This window comes from Schistocerca americana, chromosome 7, assembly GCF_021461395.2.
Source record: "Schistocerca americana isolate TAMUIC-IGC-003095 chromosome 7, iqSchAmer2.1, whole genome shotgun sequence".
In the NCBI taxonomy this organism is placed as follows: Eukaryota; Metazoa; Arthropoda; class Insecta; order Orthoptera; family Acrididae; genus Schistocerca; species Schistocerca americana.
In genome coordinates, this window is record NC_060125.1 from 209,562,379 (window position 1) to 209,581,633 (window position 19,255).

General features: G+C 39.4%; 1 protein-coding gene across 1 annotated transcript; it reads right to left on the bottom strand.

The window, feature by feature from the left end:
* Positions 1-2,272: 2,272 nt before the first annotated feature.
* On the bottom strand, positions 2,273-18,857 carry LOC124622843 (lipase 3-like). The gene is made up of 8 exons (XM_047148635.1): positions 18,744-18,857; positions 14,749-14,953; positions 11,618-11,732; positions 9,992-10,238; positions 8,466-8,624; positions 4,407-4,491; positions 4,047-4,189; positions 2,273-2,437 (listed from the first exon to the last, which is right to left on the bottom strand). The coding sequence occupies exons 1-8, from the start codon at positions 18,855-18,857 to the stop codon at positions 2,273-2,275; spliced, it is 1,233 nt and encodes a 410-aa protein (XP_047004591.1).
* Positions 18,858-19,255: the final 398 nt, after the last annotated feature.

The following is a 19,255-nucleotide window of genomic DNA, read 5'->3' on the forward strand; positions in this document are numbered from 1 at the left end:
TGAACAGAAATTAAAAAAGCGGCCATCCCCACAATTGATACTTTGCGTACCCAGAAATCAAGGTTTTTCGGGGTTTTCTCAGGAACGGCCATAAACAAATGGTGCTTTTATAAGCCGTCTACGGTGAACTTTAAACCATAACTAATGCTAAAGAACCAACCGATTTGCTCAATTTTCGTGGTCTAGAGGAAGTGCGTAGTGTTTAAATTTTAACCCTGTAGTCTAGGACTGCTGCAGTATGCCCTTATTCCGACAGGGATACAGATAGTCACTAAGACAAGGGCTATCCAAGACAGTTGCCCTTTTATTTTTGTGAGAAACTGAACCCGAGATACGATTCCGTGGAAAATCGCATTTCCGCACGCGACTTTTACGAACGTATTGGTACCATGCACTGTCGTGCTTGGACTATCTAGTTCTATAACTTGCGAACAGCTAATACATAATTCGTCGGTCTTGCGCAGTCTTGCACCTTGAAACCTAAGATGTTCGTCTACCATGGCACATACGATATTTGTAGACGAACAGTTTTCTTAATGTCTTAACAAATTACCCTATCTTGGAAATAGAAATTGTTACTGATTCTCATTACCTTAAATTAAACATTTTTTAACTTGCAAACGGTTTCTGACGACACTTCATAATTTCCTTTCACTTACTGATTATTGATGTGTAGCAGTGTCAGAATGGCACACACAGACTCCCAAAAACGGGATTGACAATATCGTTTCGATTGCAATACTTCCAAATTTGAATAGAATGCTTGCCCTTGGGTACTTAACCATTTTGCATCTTGGAACAGTTTTTCACATTTCGGAAACCTAACTTTTTCCGGAGTAATTACTGTAATTTAGGAAAAAGCCTGCACTACACGTGCTATACTTTAAAAATGGAATAAGAAAATGTATTAGTCTTCTATTACAGGGCTGTCTAGAGGCGAAAGTCATAAAAATGTTCCAACGCTAAACATCCTCCCCTCCCCCTCCCCTCCCCCCTATAGCATATAGTTGTAAATATATTACTTTCATCATAAATATCATTGTGTACTGCATCCATCTCCTGAATACTAAAGCACTGTAACTCCTGAAGCACCCAGTTGTTAGTCACTATGTTGGTTCTAACTTAATTTTTTTCAGCTAATACCACCGTCTTTGACCATTTAGCAAATATATTAAAATTACTTAGAAGTTGGAGTATTGCTCTTTGAATATAATTTCCCCTGTCTTGTAAACTGAGGTGACAAAAGTCACAGGGATAGTGATATACACATATACAGATGGCGATAGTGTCGGTTCACAAAGTACAAAAGGACAGTGCAGTGGCGGAGCTATCATTCGTACTCAGGTGGTTCATGCGATAAGGTTTCCGACGTGATTATGGTCGCACGACTGGAATTAACAGACTTTACATGGATGTTTACATGGAATAGACTAGGTTCTCTGGTCCAATTGAATCCCGGCTGAACCCCAACTGAACCAATCATTTCGCTACTTGCAGACCATTCGACGTCATTCATGGAGTTCATGCTCCCAAACAACGATGGAACTTTTATGGTTTACTATGCGACATGTCACTGTGCCACAGTTGTTCGCGTTTGGTTCGAAGAACGTTGTGGACAATTCGAGCGAATGATTTGCCTACCCAGGTCACCCGATATGGGTTGTGAAAATCATGAATTCATTTCGTGCACAAAATCCTGCACTACAACGCTTTCGTAAGTATGGACGGCTAAAGAGATAGTATTGCTCAATATTTCTGCAGATGACTTCCAACAACTTGTTGAGTGCATGCCACGTTGAGGTGCTGCAATACGCTGGGTAAAAGGATGTCTGACACGATATTGGGAGGTACCCCGTGACTTTTGTCACCTCATTGTATTATAATTTGCTCGTATCCACTTAAAAATGAATAATGGTGTATGAACATTTTTGAAATGTTATGCCATTGGGATGTTTTAACGAAAATAATGAATAGCCATAAACAACGTTGAAAATTCGAATATGCTGACTGTTTGAGTCACTAACAGTGTTAATAAAATAGTTCATGGACTTCGACATCGTGTGGTATAAATAGATATGAGTAATTCCTTAACTGAGGATAAGCCGTTACACGTAAAACAATGGGTGATACACAAAAAACATTAACAATTTTTTTTGCTAAATGATTTATTTAAGGAACTGAAAATTTACATGTAATGATAATGGAACATGTTTCAGAGAATGGTTGTATGTGCCTCAATGAAGTTGCCATTTGTCCTGCAATGGTCGTCTGTTTACAAGTCTCCTTGTTCATACTTGTGCATCAAGTCCAACACCTGTTTGTACACTAAATCATATGCATCTTTTCCGTATGTGAAATCGAGATGGTTAAATTTCTCGTACGCAACCTTAAACTTCCTCTTTGCATTTCCTAGCTGAGTGTACAAACGATCAATGTCCTGCAAAGGAACAGATAAATTTTAGATAGGGGTTGCGTAGTTGTGGTACATATTAAAATGTCACGAAACAAAGAAGCTATGTTAAGTAAATTAGGAAGCATTCATTTTTTCTAGAGTACTGTGCATTATGCTATTACGAGATTCCCAACTCCTTTCAAATTTTAAATACAGTTACTATCGGAAATAGTTCTTAATTAGAAGTAAAGTATTTCGACGTTATGAAACTGAACTTAGATACCATTGAAACTGAACTTCAGCATCATATAAATAAGACTAATAGCGAAACTGATCTACACATCCCGAAACACGGCGACAGTTTACTCCGAAAACTAACAATAGAAGAACATTATTACATATAAAGGGCTATAGTAGAACGGAAAAACGTAATAAATGAAAACACAACACTGTGCAACAATACACTCTTTGCGGCTCTAAGACAACTGAGACAGGTCACAGAACAGGTACACTCCTTCCCCCCCCCCCACCCCCCCATATGTTTATGTATGTATCACTTCCCCATCACATATAGAGCCATAAATAAGGAACAGAACAGGCGTCCCGCTACAGTTTACAAAACCATATAATATACGATACATTGTTGCAACATACGCGAACAGCAAGATGGCATAACGTTTTAAATTACCGCCAAGGTGCAAAAGCTATGTTTTTCTGTGTTTAAATGCAACTGCAACCTCACGAGCGAACGCGAGTACATGACAGATTACGTAAAAACCTGGTACGAACCAAAATTGTACCGACAACACTACCGCAATTCCCAATAGTATAACGCTGACGTATACAAATTCACTTTCCGTATTTGTTCAATACTAGCCGCTTATACAGCTGCATTCAAACTGTATGCCGAAGAAACAGCAACTAAATCACAGAAAACATGCCGGAAATAACGGCAACAAACGTAAAAACCATGCTGTGAATTAAAGTAAATAAGGTATTATGGAAGTATTCACAGTACACAATATTTGGTACCAAACAGTACATTTATCCCCACGACGCGTTTAAAAGGTTTAAACCTTCATCATCGGGTGGATTTACATTTGTTAATATGACATTTGTGTGTGTGTTGTGTTAAGATGTCATGGGGTAACTTGTGGCACTGTCTTCAGAGGTCACAGGTTCCTTTCACTGTCGTAACACATAAAATATGACAGTATATATGTGATGTGTTACGACAGTGAAAGGAACCTGTGACCACTGGAGACAGTGCCACAAGTTCCTCCAAAATATCCTAACACAACACACCCACAAATGTCATACTAACAAATGTAAATCCACTTCATGTTGGAGATTTGAACCTTTGAAACGCGTCGTGCAGATAAATAAACAGTGACTGGTAACAGTAAACTTGTTGTTTCATTTAACAGTTTGGGAAAGAAAATGAAATAAATCTTGGTGGACCAACAATCCCATATTGTTGCTTTTATGCAAACACGGATCAATGGACGAGTGTCAAGATAAAATGATAATTTGAACTGTATTTGATTTAGTTCTGGAATTGTCTCTCTGACCAAACTGACTAATTCAGTCGGGAGTATATATGGATAGATACATAAAGTAAAAGTAGGTGAACGTTCTGCACTCTATTGATTACCTGAGGTCCTGCCAGCCAGTCGTTTAGACTGTAGAACAGATAAACCGGAGCCTTGACGTTGATAAGCTTGTAATCAGGCGGTGTAGGCTGCTTGTAACGTTTTATGTTTTCCACAATACCATGGTCGAACTGCCTGAAATGGCCTGAAATGCAAAAAATTTTGTGTGTAAGGTAGAATCTGGAGTACTGAATACTGGCTACAAATGTACGAATAGTCACTCTGAAAATGAACTAAAATTTCTGTATATTATCCTGAAACATGTTGTAAGACATCAAAAACTAAAATAATAAATCTATAATATGTTTCTGAAAGTAGCTCGCGTTTCACCTCATGAAAGATGATGTTTATCACAAACTTACCTTTGTCTATGCCTTGCGCGTAATGTACGAACTGTCTGGTGGAGGATCCAGCAGGGATATGTGCGGAAATTGCTGCTAGCTTTTCCTAGGGAAGAAAAACACAGATATTCTTTAAGTTGACTGGAAGAACTCTATCGATATGTTACTTACATATATGACATCAAGGGTCAAGGAAGAATGGAGATTAATATTTCAGGTCCCTTTGGTGACAAGATAATTAGAGGTATACAAAATGCATGTGATGTGAATAATATAATCAGTACATTCTTTATATGGACGAAGAACTGTTGACTTATGCGGTGACCACACAACCTTATAAAACAGTAATCTCGTTGCTCTTCTCGCTTATAAATTAATTTCTTTTCGGAATTTTTATTACGGAAATATTGAGGTCTTTTTCATATTTTATCTTGAAATCTATCGTGACACTTGCGTTTCAGTATCTGATATATGTAGTATCTGGTGTAACATTCACAAATAATGACAGAAAAATATAAATAACTACACTAGCAGACGTAGTTTACTTCTGTTCGAGGAGAGTCTAGACCACGGCGGTATGGGCGTGATGAAAGACATAGGAGAGGAAGAGGTGAACGTACAGAAACGTTAGAAGGGATACGACAAGCGAAGCATACAGGGCGAGAAACAGGCAATTTAAATGAAAAATAAAAAATAAACAGCCTCATATCGCTACTCAAACAGTACCGACAGGTAATTAAAATGCGTAAAAACTTGCAACGAGACATATGATTAAGGTCTGGTTAATATTATGAACGTATTGCTGAATAGCTTCATTATGTATGCGATACGGTTTCCAGCGGAGGTGCTCGAGAAGATGATTTGTGATTGAATGTTTGCCACCATTTTGGACTTAGTACACATTAGACAGAGTGAACTTAGAAAAAGACAAAAACAGAAAACTATATACAGTATTTCGACGCCAGTAGGACAATAGGAAAATAATAAATAAAGTGCCTTTTGTAAATAAAGAAATTTAGCTGAAGGGGCGGCATGCCGTCTTCATAGAGATAGAGATAATTTAGCTGTTAGGGCAGTTAGGGAGTCGTGGTTGGACAGCTGAGCCGGCAGAGCTCTCGACCACGAAGGTGAAAGGTCTCAGCTTCGAGTCGCTGGCTGGAAAGCAGTTTTAATCTGCCAGGAAGTTTCGAAATAAAAATAGCTTACAGTTACGAAATGAGCGTTTACTGTAGCGTTAGATAAGGAGTAATGGCCATTATGTTACTTTTCGTAGTATAAATTATGAGAATGAAACAGTAAAGTGCTGAATCGCTTTCCTAGAATGCAAAATTGAGCGCAAATTAGCGTGAAGTACTGGGCGGACAGTAGCAATGGAGCAAGAGTTTTAGAATATAAATTTTTTGTTACAGATCGCTACAACCAAAATAATAGATAAATCAGAACTTGTGTTTCACCTTATAATAGGTACTTCATGATCTAAGCAAGGCAGTGATTACTGAAAAACCAACGAAGTACACATGGCAAAAGACAGAGACATATAACTGGGCATACAAAGCACGGGTACAGGAATTTTCATGGCGTCTCTCGGATCATGTGGAGTGTAATTAAACTCCATTGCATTGTATTGGGTTGACGCAGAAGTACGTAACGTTTTCCATAAGTTTAATGAACGCTATAGGTATACATAACAAAGACTTAGTCATCAATAATGTATTTCTTACTATCTACTACAGTCTGCCAATGTTCTGGTAACTTTTCGATTCCGCTACTTTATAAGTCACATGGTTCTGAAGCAAAGAACTCATCGAGCCATGTTCGAAGCGCGTTTTCATCCGGAAAGGAAATCCTTGAAGGTTGTTCAATAGAGAGCAGAAAATCTGAAAATATGATGGCGTAGTATCAGGTGAAGAAGGTGGGTGCCGAATGATTTCCTAACCCAACTCCTGTATGATGTTTTCTGTCAGTCTCGCAGCGTGCACGCGGGCCTTATCGTGGAGTAGCATCGCTTTGACGCAGTCCTCCTGATTGTTGTTCTTGGACTGCGTCTGCAAGACGTCTCAGTTGTTGACAATAAATGTCAGCAGAGATAGGTACGCCTCGGGGAAGCAATTCGTAGTACACCACACCATCAGTGTTTCACCAGGTGCATAATAATAACATCTTTTGTAGATGCGCTCTGGTCTTTATACGAGGAGTTGCTGCTTTGTTCGGCCTCAACCTTTCGTTTATTTTCCACAAGTTAGCATAATGGGACCATTCCTCATCCCCAGTAACGATACAGGATAGGAACGATTGGCCTGGTTCACGAGCCAATTGATCACAAGCAAGCAAAGTAGCCCATATGACCACTCTCTGATTTTTGTGATTTTGGCTTAGAGCATGCGGTACCTATAACCCCATCTTGGAACCTTCCGCATTGCATGCGAATGTCGCACGACGACAGAATGATCACAGTTCATCACATCTGTCTGTTCTCTAGTACAGTGGCGTGGATCATTGTGGATTAATGCTTTTAAGCAATCCTCGCCAAACCCTGAAGATCTTCCTGAACATGGAGTGTCACTAATGTCAAAGCGATCCTCCTTAAAACAAGAAAAGCATTTTCTTGCCATGCTGTGTCCAATGGCATTATCCCCATACACGGCGCAAAAGTTTCTGGTTGCCTACGCTGCTGTCACTCCTCTACTGAACTCGAATAGAAGAATATGCCAGAAATGTCCCGATATCTCCACTTATCAATCCATTTCCTAGCGTTCACAGCTCCACTCACTATCTCCAAATGGTAAAATGACTATATATAACCTCGAATAGCAACAGTTAACTACGGATAAAAAATGACAATCGATAAATGAACCCACAGCAACCGAAATACCAACATGCTAAACAACAACGCTACGAACCTATGCACCAACCTAATAGTATGTTTGACCAGGTGGTGCTACGTAACAAGTCAGTTGAAGACTTGTCACACGTGAAATAGTTGGAACAACCTGAGAAGACTCCACACCAGCTGCTGAGCAATGGTAAGTACCCAGAAAGATTCAAAATGGAAACAGACGTAGTCGTAACTTGAAATTTATGAAAACTTGATAGTTCAGACATTCGTGCGTGGTTTTAGAGTACGGCCCTTTCGCAGAGCTTATAAAAACAAAATTGGGGCAGCAAAAATACAATTTAAAATGACTCTAGTTTTGCAGATCACAACACACAGAGGTACCTAAGAGAACCAGTGCTAAACCAGGTCCCCTATAAATAAAAAAAAAAAAAAAGTGAAAATGTGTGGTAAGTTCCTATAGGACGAAACCACTGAGTTCGTCGGTCCCTAGGCTTATACACTACTTAATCTACCGTAAACTAACTTACGTTAAGGTCAACAAATTACGCTGTGTACAATGTATGGAAACGTTGGATGAGGGAATGCCTACCTAATGTAGTAGAGTGCCGAACAGGGAAAGAGATGCATGCTGAACACGCAAGCGGTAGAATGAATGATGAAACATCAACAAGCTGGAAACCAAATTCTGGATAGTTGACGACAATAATACTGAAATGAATTTTTGTAACGCTGTATTTAAAATAACGAATTAAAAACTTGTCGGTACTCATTTAGTAATATCTCTGCGTATTAATTAATTTTCATCAAGGTACAACCTTCGCCGCGCATCAGTTACTAAGGTCATGTTGCCTGTTGAAAATGAAAAAGATAATACCATACGAAATCAAGGATGTACTATGAAATGTTTACACCAGAGAAGACACACAAAACTTTTACGCAGTTAGACGATAAGGTCAAGGAAACAATCTCAGTGAAACCAAAACAGTGAAAGGGAGAGTAGCGTTATATCATGTGGTAACAAAGTTGGAAGATGCTCTAAGAAACACAAAGAGTCTTAAAGTGGAATTTTTGACGGTACAATCAATTTTGGAAATGAATACAGGTACAAAGGACGTGGGAAGAAGCAGAGTTCAAAGAGACGCTCGAGACAGTAAATTTCAGCGATGTTAAGTAGCAACTGTCGAAGTCGTAGTTCCACATTACACCTAGTTCAGTTATCTAAGAAACGAATAGTAGCAACTCACCTCCACGACCTGTTCCTTATCAAAACCACAGATCATAAATACGACATTGGTACATATTGGTTCAGTAACGGATTTGTCATTGCAGATCTTTGGTTGTATTAGCCTTATCAATTCCTGGCTGGGAGTAAATTTGCTAGCTCCAATTAGATACAGCAGCACCTGAAACACAGATACAGAAATACAGATGGATCTTTTAACTATTTACTTCTAGAACAATGTGCACAGTCAACTATCATTCGTTTCTACGAACAAAAGGTAAAATGAAGTACATTTATATATGGACTAATTGAATTTGCTAGTCAGAAGATTATAGTGGCACTGTAAATTTAAAAAAAAAAATAGGCGTACTTCTATGTGGACTTTTCTTTACAGTTACCATTTGGCAATGTAATGTCACGGAAGTCTGTGCTCAGCTTTTCATGAAATATTGTTTGATTAATGTTAGTGCAAACAGTGTATCTTATTAAACAGTTTATTCCTGCTATTATTGTAGTTCAATTACTCATAAATAATTACTTCATGCATACCTATTGCTAAAGTCCTTTTTTGTGAAACTATTATTTGTTTCACTGTAGCACCTACATCATCGTCATTAGTATTGTTCTGTCATGAAATTACATGTACATAATGGGTGCCATATGTACTTAATACAGAATAGTAATGTCATTTTCATAGCAATATACTGATGTATCTCGAATGAATACTGTTCTTTAGTTTAGATTTGCTTGAAATTTGGAAGCAAAGTCCGTACAGTTACCAATTCAAACGTCATCATCATCATCATGCAATTAACAACTGGATCTACTGGTCTGTTACACCTCGGAATTGTTCACACCTTCTCTACATAACTAATTTCTTTGCAGATGCTCTTATCAGTACTTCTAAAAGTTTCACACACTCTTGTTGTGGATCCTAAAATCAGTGAATTCATTGTCTTTACAAATTTAAGGATGAATACCGTTACAGTAGAAATATTGCCAAAGTACAAGTCAGTTGTCAGTTATAAGTTCTTCAGTAGCTGTTTCACATGTAGTGTTTCCATGAAAAATATTATTTCAGTAAAGATTACAATTATCTTCGTTTCGTATTTAGGAGTAAATTTTACTTCAATGAATTGTTGACCTACTTTTGCATTGCTAAGCTACTTATAGCCACTAATATTTGTTCTCTAAACGATCCCATTAAAAGGCAAAACACGCATAAGTGATACAGAAAATTTCAAACTTTGAAGAGAGAATGTATGAATATTCCAAAAAGACTGGTTTACAAAACAGAAATACCTTTTTACGTTAATGAAAAGGAATCAAATGTTTATGCAGATGGTTCTAAATAGAAACATCTCTTTTAAGCATTTTTAGGTACAGTTACTTACCAGTTCCAAAAGAGATTTTATTTTCTTACGCTATTTCGCATTCTTGTCAAACAAACAGTTCGTTCATACAAGAAGTGAAGAAAGAATATTTTAAATTTCACGTTAAAAGTGCGAGCATAGATCAAATATAAAAAATGTTAGAAAAGATTCTTACCTGAGCGGATGTTGTAAATTTTGCCAAAAGTTGGAACAGTGGACTGATCATATGGTTCATGTAAGCAATTGGCGCCAAGCTGAACATGGCACGAATCTTTTCGTTGTACTCAGGCTTCATTGACATTCCGACGTAGAACATTGTCGTCCCCATGGAATGTCCTATGTAGTAGATCTGCTTGTGGCCAGTCGCGTTTAAGACATAATCTATTTGTGCTGGCATATCATAAATGCCATGTTCGTGCCAGCTAAAAACAGAAAAATGGACTATTACGACGATGAAAAAATGTCATTCCTTTTGCTCCTGAGGGAACGTTCAAAGCAAAATCAATGAATAAGTGGGTAATAATTGCCCGTGACATTCAGTAACGCCATCCGGAACAATTTATGTTACTAAGTGCATAATGTACACGTCAATGATATGTCGTAATTTAGGCAATAAGGATTGCGTAGACTCTACCATTGCGATGGTCATCAGACGGTGATCAAGGACACAAAATACTAAATGATAACTTAAATATAATTATAAAATACATACAGAACTAAATGACTTATTACTGCGGTGTTGCACAAGGGGCAGTAAAGTGAAACCGAGACAGATGGAAAACAGTAAGTAAACTGTTTATTATTTCAAAAGTAATCGCTATAACTGTTACAAACTTATCCCACTGAGCGGCAAGACGGTCAATGTCTTCATAGAAAAATGTTTGCGGATGCTCCGAAGGAAACCAAGGGCCACGAATATCGTTCTTCAAGAGTCCAAGAATATGCAAATCACACTCGGAAGGATCGGGACTGTATGGTTGGTGCATAAATGCTTTCAAGGGAAACTTTTCACTCCTACTCTTCTGCTAAGGATTCTTCTACCTGCTTCATACACAGATTCTTGAAATTCGCCAGTTTGGAGCCACTGTTCATTTCTCTACTGGGTGATAATTAGAGGACTAAACAATTGATACTATAAACTCGTTCGATTGCTACTTTTTCGAGGACTAACGTGCCTGGTTCTGCCGAGAATCCTAAGAAATTATTAGTTTTGTCTGTAGAAATTATGAGAACGTAATTATGCAATGAATGTAGACATAATCTTTGCCGAATTCCAGCGATTGTAATATACTGATTGTGAAAACAGTCTTAGTCGTGTTTATTTACTATTGTGAGCGCTTTCGGTGCATCGACATAATATGTTTACAGTGTTGTACAATTCATAACATCCCCGTTTATATCATATTGTTTTCTGGTTTGAAATTATTATTTAATTAAGTGGGACCGCAGAAATGGAAAGACAATTCTTTGAAACATGTTTGATTTCAGTTTTCAGTTTTTGAAAAGCGCCGAAAAAAGAGTGATTGACAGTGATACAGAGTACAAGTTCTAATCACTGTATCGAAGAGGTGATTTTTAACCAGATAAACGGTAATTACAATCAGTGTATTTTCCTGTGAGAAGGATGGTAGGTGAGTGGTTTCGGCTGGGACAAACGGTTCCCCTATCATGTAATGGTAAGTTAAAACGTTCCAGAACAGATTGGTCGACATATAGAGTCTCTGAGGATGGTTCTGCCTTCAGTGAAGGATGATGTGTGAATAAGTGTGATTCACAGCCTACTGTATATTTGTAGCCGTACCTGAAACGCCAATATTTGTCCTCTTCTGGAGAAAGGGTACGATGCCTCTGTGAGTACCAGTTACCACGGATGTTGCCGAGCCACACGTCGTACCCTTTGTCAGCCAGAATGTATGCTGAAACGAAAAGACAGTACGTGCAGTCTTGGAATGTATTGGTGTTTCTGTACGTTCACGAAGAACAATAAAACCACTTCAACGTCTTATTGTCAACGTAGTTACATATCTGGAAAATAACAAAAATGAGTGCCCCAGTTGCAGTGCACCGGTTTTGTCGGTTTATTCAGTAGCATCAGGTATACAATAATCCTATAAAAGGAGACTGGCGAAGAAAGGGAGCGGAGAGGTCAAATCCTACGTGAATAAAATAGTTTTGAGCATTACGCCGCGCGTCGCGTCATTATGAAACTAAAAGCAAGTATCAGAACCTTTGCAAAAGTTTTCTTCAGTCGCCTGAAGTACAGACGTCCGTTTTAATTGTAGTTTTGAATCCCAAAATCACTTGGCATAATGCCGAAAAGGATATTATTCAAATTTATACTATCCGTGGAAGCTTAAGAAAGTATATTTTAGCCTATGAGCTATACTCGTAATTTCTTTACATACAGAGACACTGTTTTCAACAGCATCGATATTGGTTGTTTAACGGAATTCCATAGTTCCTGAAATAAGGAGTTTAACAATATAGCCTTCTATTAAGTTATATCGAGCGCAACTTTTCTCAAAAATACCCGGACGAAGTACTGAAAGTAAAAGCCGAAACTGCCAGTGACGTTTGAGATCATCTGTTCAGTGAACATTACACGAGGAGGCGGAACTTCGTCATGACCGTGGATTCGTTTAACACAAAGCTCTTGGTCACCAAACAACATCTCTAACACTTGTGTATTCTGTGGCACTAACCCGATGACGTGGTTCTCACGTTTAAGGGAACTTGTAATTGAATAACAGCCAAAAACTCGTTTTTTAATTTTTGTCTTAAAAAATTCTCAACAGTTTTCTGAACAATAAAAAGTTTAGTTCGTGGAAAATGAAACACAGAAAGTACCAAAAGTAGAGGAATTTAAAAGTGGCTGCATGCACCACCTCGTCCCCATGGCACACGGTCATCTCTGTTAGAAATAAAGTTTTGCTCTCACTTGTTTCCTTTTTATGACTTTTTAATCCCTTAAGTTGGCTAACCTGCGAAAGCTTTACAGATGCTTATCTTCTGTTTATACAGAGAGTTAAGTCATTGTTTGCTGTTGTTTTCACGCGAATATTTTGTTTACATGGAAGTAATATGTGAGTTCCTTATTGCGTGCGTGAGTTTCGTATTTCACTTGAAAGCAATGAGAAGAATTAAGAAGTTCGGTGTTAAACAACATAAATTTTATGGAAATTGGTCAACCAAATGGATTAACTCTGCTTATACTGAAATGCAACGTGATACACTTTAATCAGCTTCACTAGTCCAAACGCTTCGAAGCTAAAACTGAAATATTTGGACAATGGGCTTGAAAGTATTAATGCTGTTAATACAGAGAAGCCAAGTATTGATTCAAGTTGTATTATTGTTGAACTCCCTGCTCTGTCTGAACTAATAAATAAAGCTTTGCAACTTAATGATTGTGGCAATAGTGGTGTGAAGGTAGTTGAGGACATACGTGCTAGAACAGGTTGTGCATCAAAATTAAGGACTGTTATGACCTTCAGGGAATGAAAAAGGCAGTATGGACTACCTTTTTTTTCATAGATCCTCCACAGATTACAACCCATGTCAAGCAGTCTGCCAACCTGGCAGTGATTCATGGTATGGCTACCAGAGGGCTGTTACTGAAGGTGAGATCTACACCCATAAACATTCTTCCCCATATCCTATAATGGAAGTTATAAAACCTATATATACGGATATTAGTGACACAAGAGTGTTAGAGAAATGTTTACATGGTAGGACTCAAAATCCAAACGCAAGTTTGAACAATTGTATATGAGAACGGATACCAAAAACATTCTATCAGGCCTAAATACTCTGAAAAGATGTGTGGTAATTCCTGTTCTGTGTTTCAGTGACAGTGTTAAGGCTTATTGTTATGGAGCTGATGGGAGTGCCTGGTGGACTAAATATGCATAGAGCTCTAATAGCCACTGCCAAAGGAGACTCTCTGAAGCACAAAAAATCAGTGTTGGAAGCCACTAGAGAAGCAAGAATAAGAAGAAGTGTGAAGAAGAGGAGAGGGGAAGAACAACACAGGAAACTAGATGAATATGGACCTGGCATGCGTTAGTGCCATGAAAGTTTAATAGAAAAAGCAAGTATTAACTTTAACTTGGATTTCCCAGTAGTTAAATTACTGCATTGTCTGGTAAACTTTGGCTAAAAAATTATTGAAGATAGTGAACAGAAATTTTGTATACTGTCTTAAAACATGCATAACTAAAAACTAGACTATTCTTGTTACTTAACTTTGAAAAGATAATGCTTTTTTGAAAAAAAACATGAATTAATTTCCAAAATTTTTGAAAATCATACTTTAAATTTTTTTGTAGCACAGTTTATGACAGCACAATCTTTTCAGTAGTCTGCTCTAAAGATAATAGTGTAAAGAACTTACAGCGGAAAAATTAACCTTATACTTTGTTTATATTTTGAGTAATGTGTACCTATGATGTACAGAAATAATTAGCATGGTTTATTTCACGTGAAACAAAAAAATACAATTAAAAAGTGTTGAGAGCTAAATCTGTGGTTCATACACAAAAATTTTCTCAAAAGATGCCTTAAAAGACGGTAAGCATTATATGGGCATACAAATCTTCTTTGAGTGGCACTGTTTAGAAAACTGACAATTTTTTCGGGGTTTCCCCTGGTATTCACGGACCAGTCCCCTTAAAGTAACGGTCCAAGTGCTGCAGCTTCTGTCTGTCAGCTGACTCGTAAGGGATACTACCATAATATAAGTAGAAGAAATTGGGTATTTCGGCTGGACACCTCAAATCAGATGAATCAGTCAATAACCTGTGAAAATACGTATGCCCACATCAGGTACATACTATATGTTTAGTTCGACTAAAATAATGTAAAATTATCGAATTTCCGGACTGATGCTGCTGAAAATGAATGCGACGTGAAAAGAACCATAAAGTCACTCACCCAGAGAGGCGTTGGGCCCCATGATGACCCAGTCATCGGCACTGTTCATGAGGCCGTGCTGCACCAGCACAGCGGGCTTACGTTCCCCTGGGACGAGAGGTGAGGCCTTGCCGTAGGGGATCCTGAACATCCGCAGAATGTAGCCGTCTTCAGTCTCCACGATGTGTTCTTGACACGGGTAGCCGTACTTCTCAAGCAACTCTGGCTGTAATGAAGAGAAATACCAGCTTGGTTTTGTGCAGGACGGATAGTTACACATATGTTTGTTGACATCTGGGGTTAGTAGGCACAGTAAAATGATTGTCTGGCTATAATGAAACCTCCATGTGGAAGTATATTTTGCAACTACTTTGTTGATCCAATTTCAGAATTCATCAATGAGGTTCGCTAATCGGTTTGTAATCGAAAATTACGAAAGTTTCCTTGGCATACTTCTTTGCGAAACCTTGCTTGCGGAGGTAATTCACAGACGTGAAAATTAACATGAAGCACTATTTGCTGGAATTTTTTAGTTAATGATAAATTCATTTTATTAGTACAGTTTTGTATGAATATGGCTGTTGATACTCTTTAACGAAGTATTATACGTTCGATCAACCTATGCGCCCTTAAACGAACACGCTGTTCGGTTTTGGGATGCTGTGGATGGTGTGGATCTAGTACCACGGTTCCACGTGACCCTCCATGCTGACGTCAGTCACGGCAGTGAAGAGGTGTGTATGTTCGACTCGGTTCTAAGGAATCAGCACAGTAAGATGAGTTGTTATCAAGTAACGAAATTCACAATACGTAGAAACGTAGCTACCTTTAACTACACGGTTAATTAGTCTTAAATAGTGTGTGTCACGTCCTACAAACACCTAAAAGTGACACTGTGTACTGTTGTGAACTAAAATGACCACACATGAATTCAGTTGCTGATGAAGAAAATAGAAAAAACTACAGTGGGCCTAGGAATTAAGGAACATTCAAAAGACATGAATTTCTCTTAATGAAATGCTGCTCAAAATATGTTATACCTATATCAGGTCAGACTTACAGGATACATAGTGTACAACGTATACAAACAAGAACGGAAAGAATAGTCACAGGCTTGCGTCACTGGCAACAGACTGCAATGGGAATAAATTGATAAGTTTATGAAGATGATGTCTATTCTTTCGGACATTCTTTCTTCTGCACATGCATTGCCCGAAGTCTTACGGAACTCGGTAAGATTGTCTGCCGCGAGTAATGAGTGTAAGGGAAGGGGCACTACAAATGTAGTGTGTGGACATTAAGTTGGTAATGTGGGTCTCACGGGAGCGTGTAAGGGATAAGCCCCTGCAGTCACACTATGCTCTGTGCCCTAGTTGGCTCAAATGGATAGAGCGTCGGCCAAGTAAGTAGAAGATCTCGGGTTCGAGTCCCAGACGGGGTACACATTTTCAACTGTCCCCGTGGATGTATATCTACGCATCTTGACAACTTAAGGTCTTGATCTAATTATCATCTCATAAATTGATAGGATCTCATAGAAAGACTCTGCATTTACCACAGAAATCTGTTTCAAGAACTCAAGGAATACTGAATTCAGCTTGGAAATGACGACAGCTCTTCAGCGCTCTGTAGATTGAATTCTTCACACGTTCGTCATGTGCACTGAACTAGGATGTAATTTTAATATTCACTCTAAGACGGAAAAAAGAGGATGACGCACCACAAAGGAATTGTCCGCATAGGGCGTAAATCGGTAGATGTGATATAGATGCACAGACAACAAATGATTACAGTTTCAGAAAACTTGTAATATTTATTCAAGAGAAAGAGCTTCAGAAATTGAGCAAGTCAATAACGCTTTAGCCTACGTCTGGTCTTTATCCAACAAGCTATTGGGCGTGACATTCATAGTTAGAGTTGCTGGATATTCTTCTGAGGGTTATCGTGCCAAATTCTGTTCAATTTACGATTTATATGGTCAAATCCTGAGCTGGCTAGGGGAACCTGCCCGTAATGCTACAAACGTTCGCAACTGGCGAGAGATCCGGCGACCTTGCTGGCCAACGGAGTGTTTGAGAAGCACGAAGACAAGCAGTGTGAGCGGGCATTATGTTGCTGAAATGTAAGCCAAGGATTGTTAGCCATGAATGGCAACAAAATGGAGCGTAGAATATCGTCGACATTCCGCTGTGCTGTAAAGGTGCCACGGATGACAGCTAAAGTGGTCCTGCTGCGAAAGGGAATCGAACCCCAGACCATCACTTCTGGTAGTCGACGACAGTCATGTTGGTATCCCTACACAGTTCGTGGCTTCTCCAGCCACGTCTTCGCTGGTCATCGGGGCTCATTTCTGAGCAAGACTCATCACTAAAGACAATTCAAGTCCAGTTAATGAGATTTCAGGCCGAAGACGTGTCTGTGGACGCCCGAGACAGCGGTGGGATACCATCCAGAGCTAATCCGCAATACAGCGGTACGTCGGCGATACTCGTTTCGTTGCCCTTGATGTCACTTCATCCTGGGCTTGTATTTGAGCAAGATAATGCCTGCCTGCACACAATGAGAGTTTCTACTGTTTGTCTTCAGGCTTTCCAAACCCTGTAAGGTCGCTTGACATCTCCCCAATTGAGAACGTTCGAAGCATTATGGGTTAGGGACCCCAACAAGCTTGGGATTTTGACGATCTAAAACGGCAGTTGGACAGAATGTGGTACGATATCCCTCAGGTGGACATCCAAAAAGTCTATCAATCAATGCCAAGCCGCATAACTACTTGCGTAAGAGCTAGAAGTGGACCAACGGCGCCGGACGATGTGGCCGAACGGTTCTAGGCGCTCCAATCTGTAACCGCGCTACCGCTGCGGTCGCAGGTTCGAATCGTGCCTCGGGCATGGATGTGTGTGATGTCCTTAGGTTAGTTAGCTTTAAGTAGTTCCAAGTTCTATGGGACTGACGACCTCAGATGTTAAGTCCCATAGTACTCAGAGCCATTTGAACCATTTTTGGACCAACGCCTTACTGACTTGCTCAGTTTGTGAAGCTGTTTCTCTTGAATAAATCATTCAATTTTTCTCAAATTGTAATCATTTGTTTTTCTGTACATGTAAATTATATCTACCAATTTTCGTACCATAGCGATAATTCCTTCGTGGTGTGTCGTTTCTGTCTTACAGTGTATGATGGAATGAAAAGAACGTTCCGTCACGCGGTTTATAGTGATTCGGAGAGAATGTATGTAGATGCAAGAAATTGTAGAAGTTATTGACGTAACTAAATATGGAGTTGAAGAAATTTTGCCGTTTAGTAGCTCCTAGACTTTGATGTCATTCTAGACGGAGTATGACCTTGGATTAAACAAGGATGAACAGCTACGCTGTCCGCCCCTCTAGCTGAGTGGTCAGCGCGACGGAATGTGGTACCTAACGGCCCGGGTTCGATTCCCGGCTGGGTCGGAGATTTCCTCCGCTCATAGACTGGGTGTTGTGTTGTCCTTATCATCATCATTTCATCCCCATCGACACACAAGTCGCCGAAGTGGCATCAAATCGAACGGCTTGCACCAGGCAAACGGTCTACCCGCCGGGAGGCCCTAGCTACACGGCATTTCCAGTTCCAACAGCTACGCTTAAGTAGACGCAATGTGGCTCTCGAATGAAGTGATTTAAGGATAATGTAAATCAATATGAAAGGCTCATTGCTGCCGAGACGAATGATTGTCTTAATTGTTGCCCCATATCTCTCGTTCACTGATCTTTCGCCGCTGATGATCAAGAGAGTCCTCTTGAGAGATAGATCCCGCATTCTGAGAAATTCTTCATCCCTTTCCAGTCCTGCTTTCTACTCTGTCTCGAACCAATGGCAGGAATCGGAGTTTATTTTCATGAACTCTGATTTCTTACACATGCCTCATCTCAGCTTAAGATGTAGTACACTGCTCAGCCACGTAGGAGGTCGAAAATTCCGTAACTCATTACTTTCCAGAACTGCCGTCCTTTTTAAGAAGATATTCCGCTTACCGTGTCCAGGTCGACGTCATCATTCTGACCTCCACCTCTTTCCAGAGGCCAGTCTGCCGCCCGGATGCAGGCGGCGGAGCATAGGACGAGAAGCAGGTACGCTCCGGCACGCATTTCTGCAGAAACGAAACAACAGGTTGAGAAATTACTGTATCGATACCCTATCGAAAAATCATGCGAAATTTATTTAGAGTGAAAGGTAGAGAGCAACAGAGCAAATCTGAAATTTATAGAGAGACAGGAATACACTGTTAGACATCTATTCCGACAAATACACAGCGAACTGGCCCAGCGATAGAATTCCTCTCAAATAAAAATAAAAATAGATACCTCTAAACATTCCCTTTGGTTGAAGGTGTAAGATGCGCCCATGATACGTGTTTAAGAAAATTGAATGTGGGCGTCCTATGATACCATGCGGAACTAAAGAGAGCAGCGTGTGACAGAAGAAGAAATGAAAGAAGTTTTGTGTTTAACGTCCTGATGACAATAAAGTCATGAGGGACAGAGAT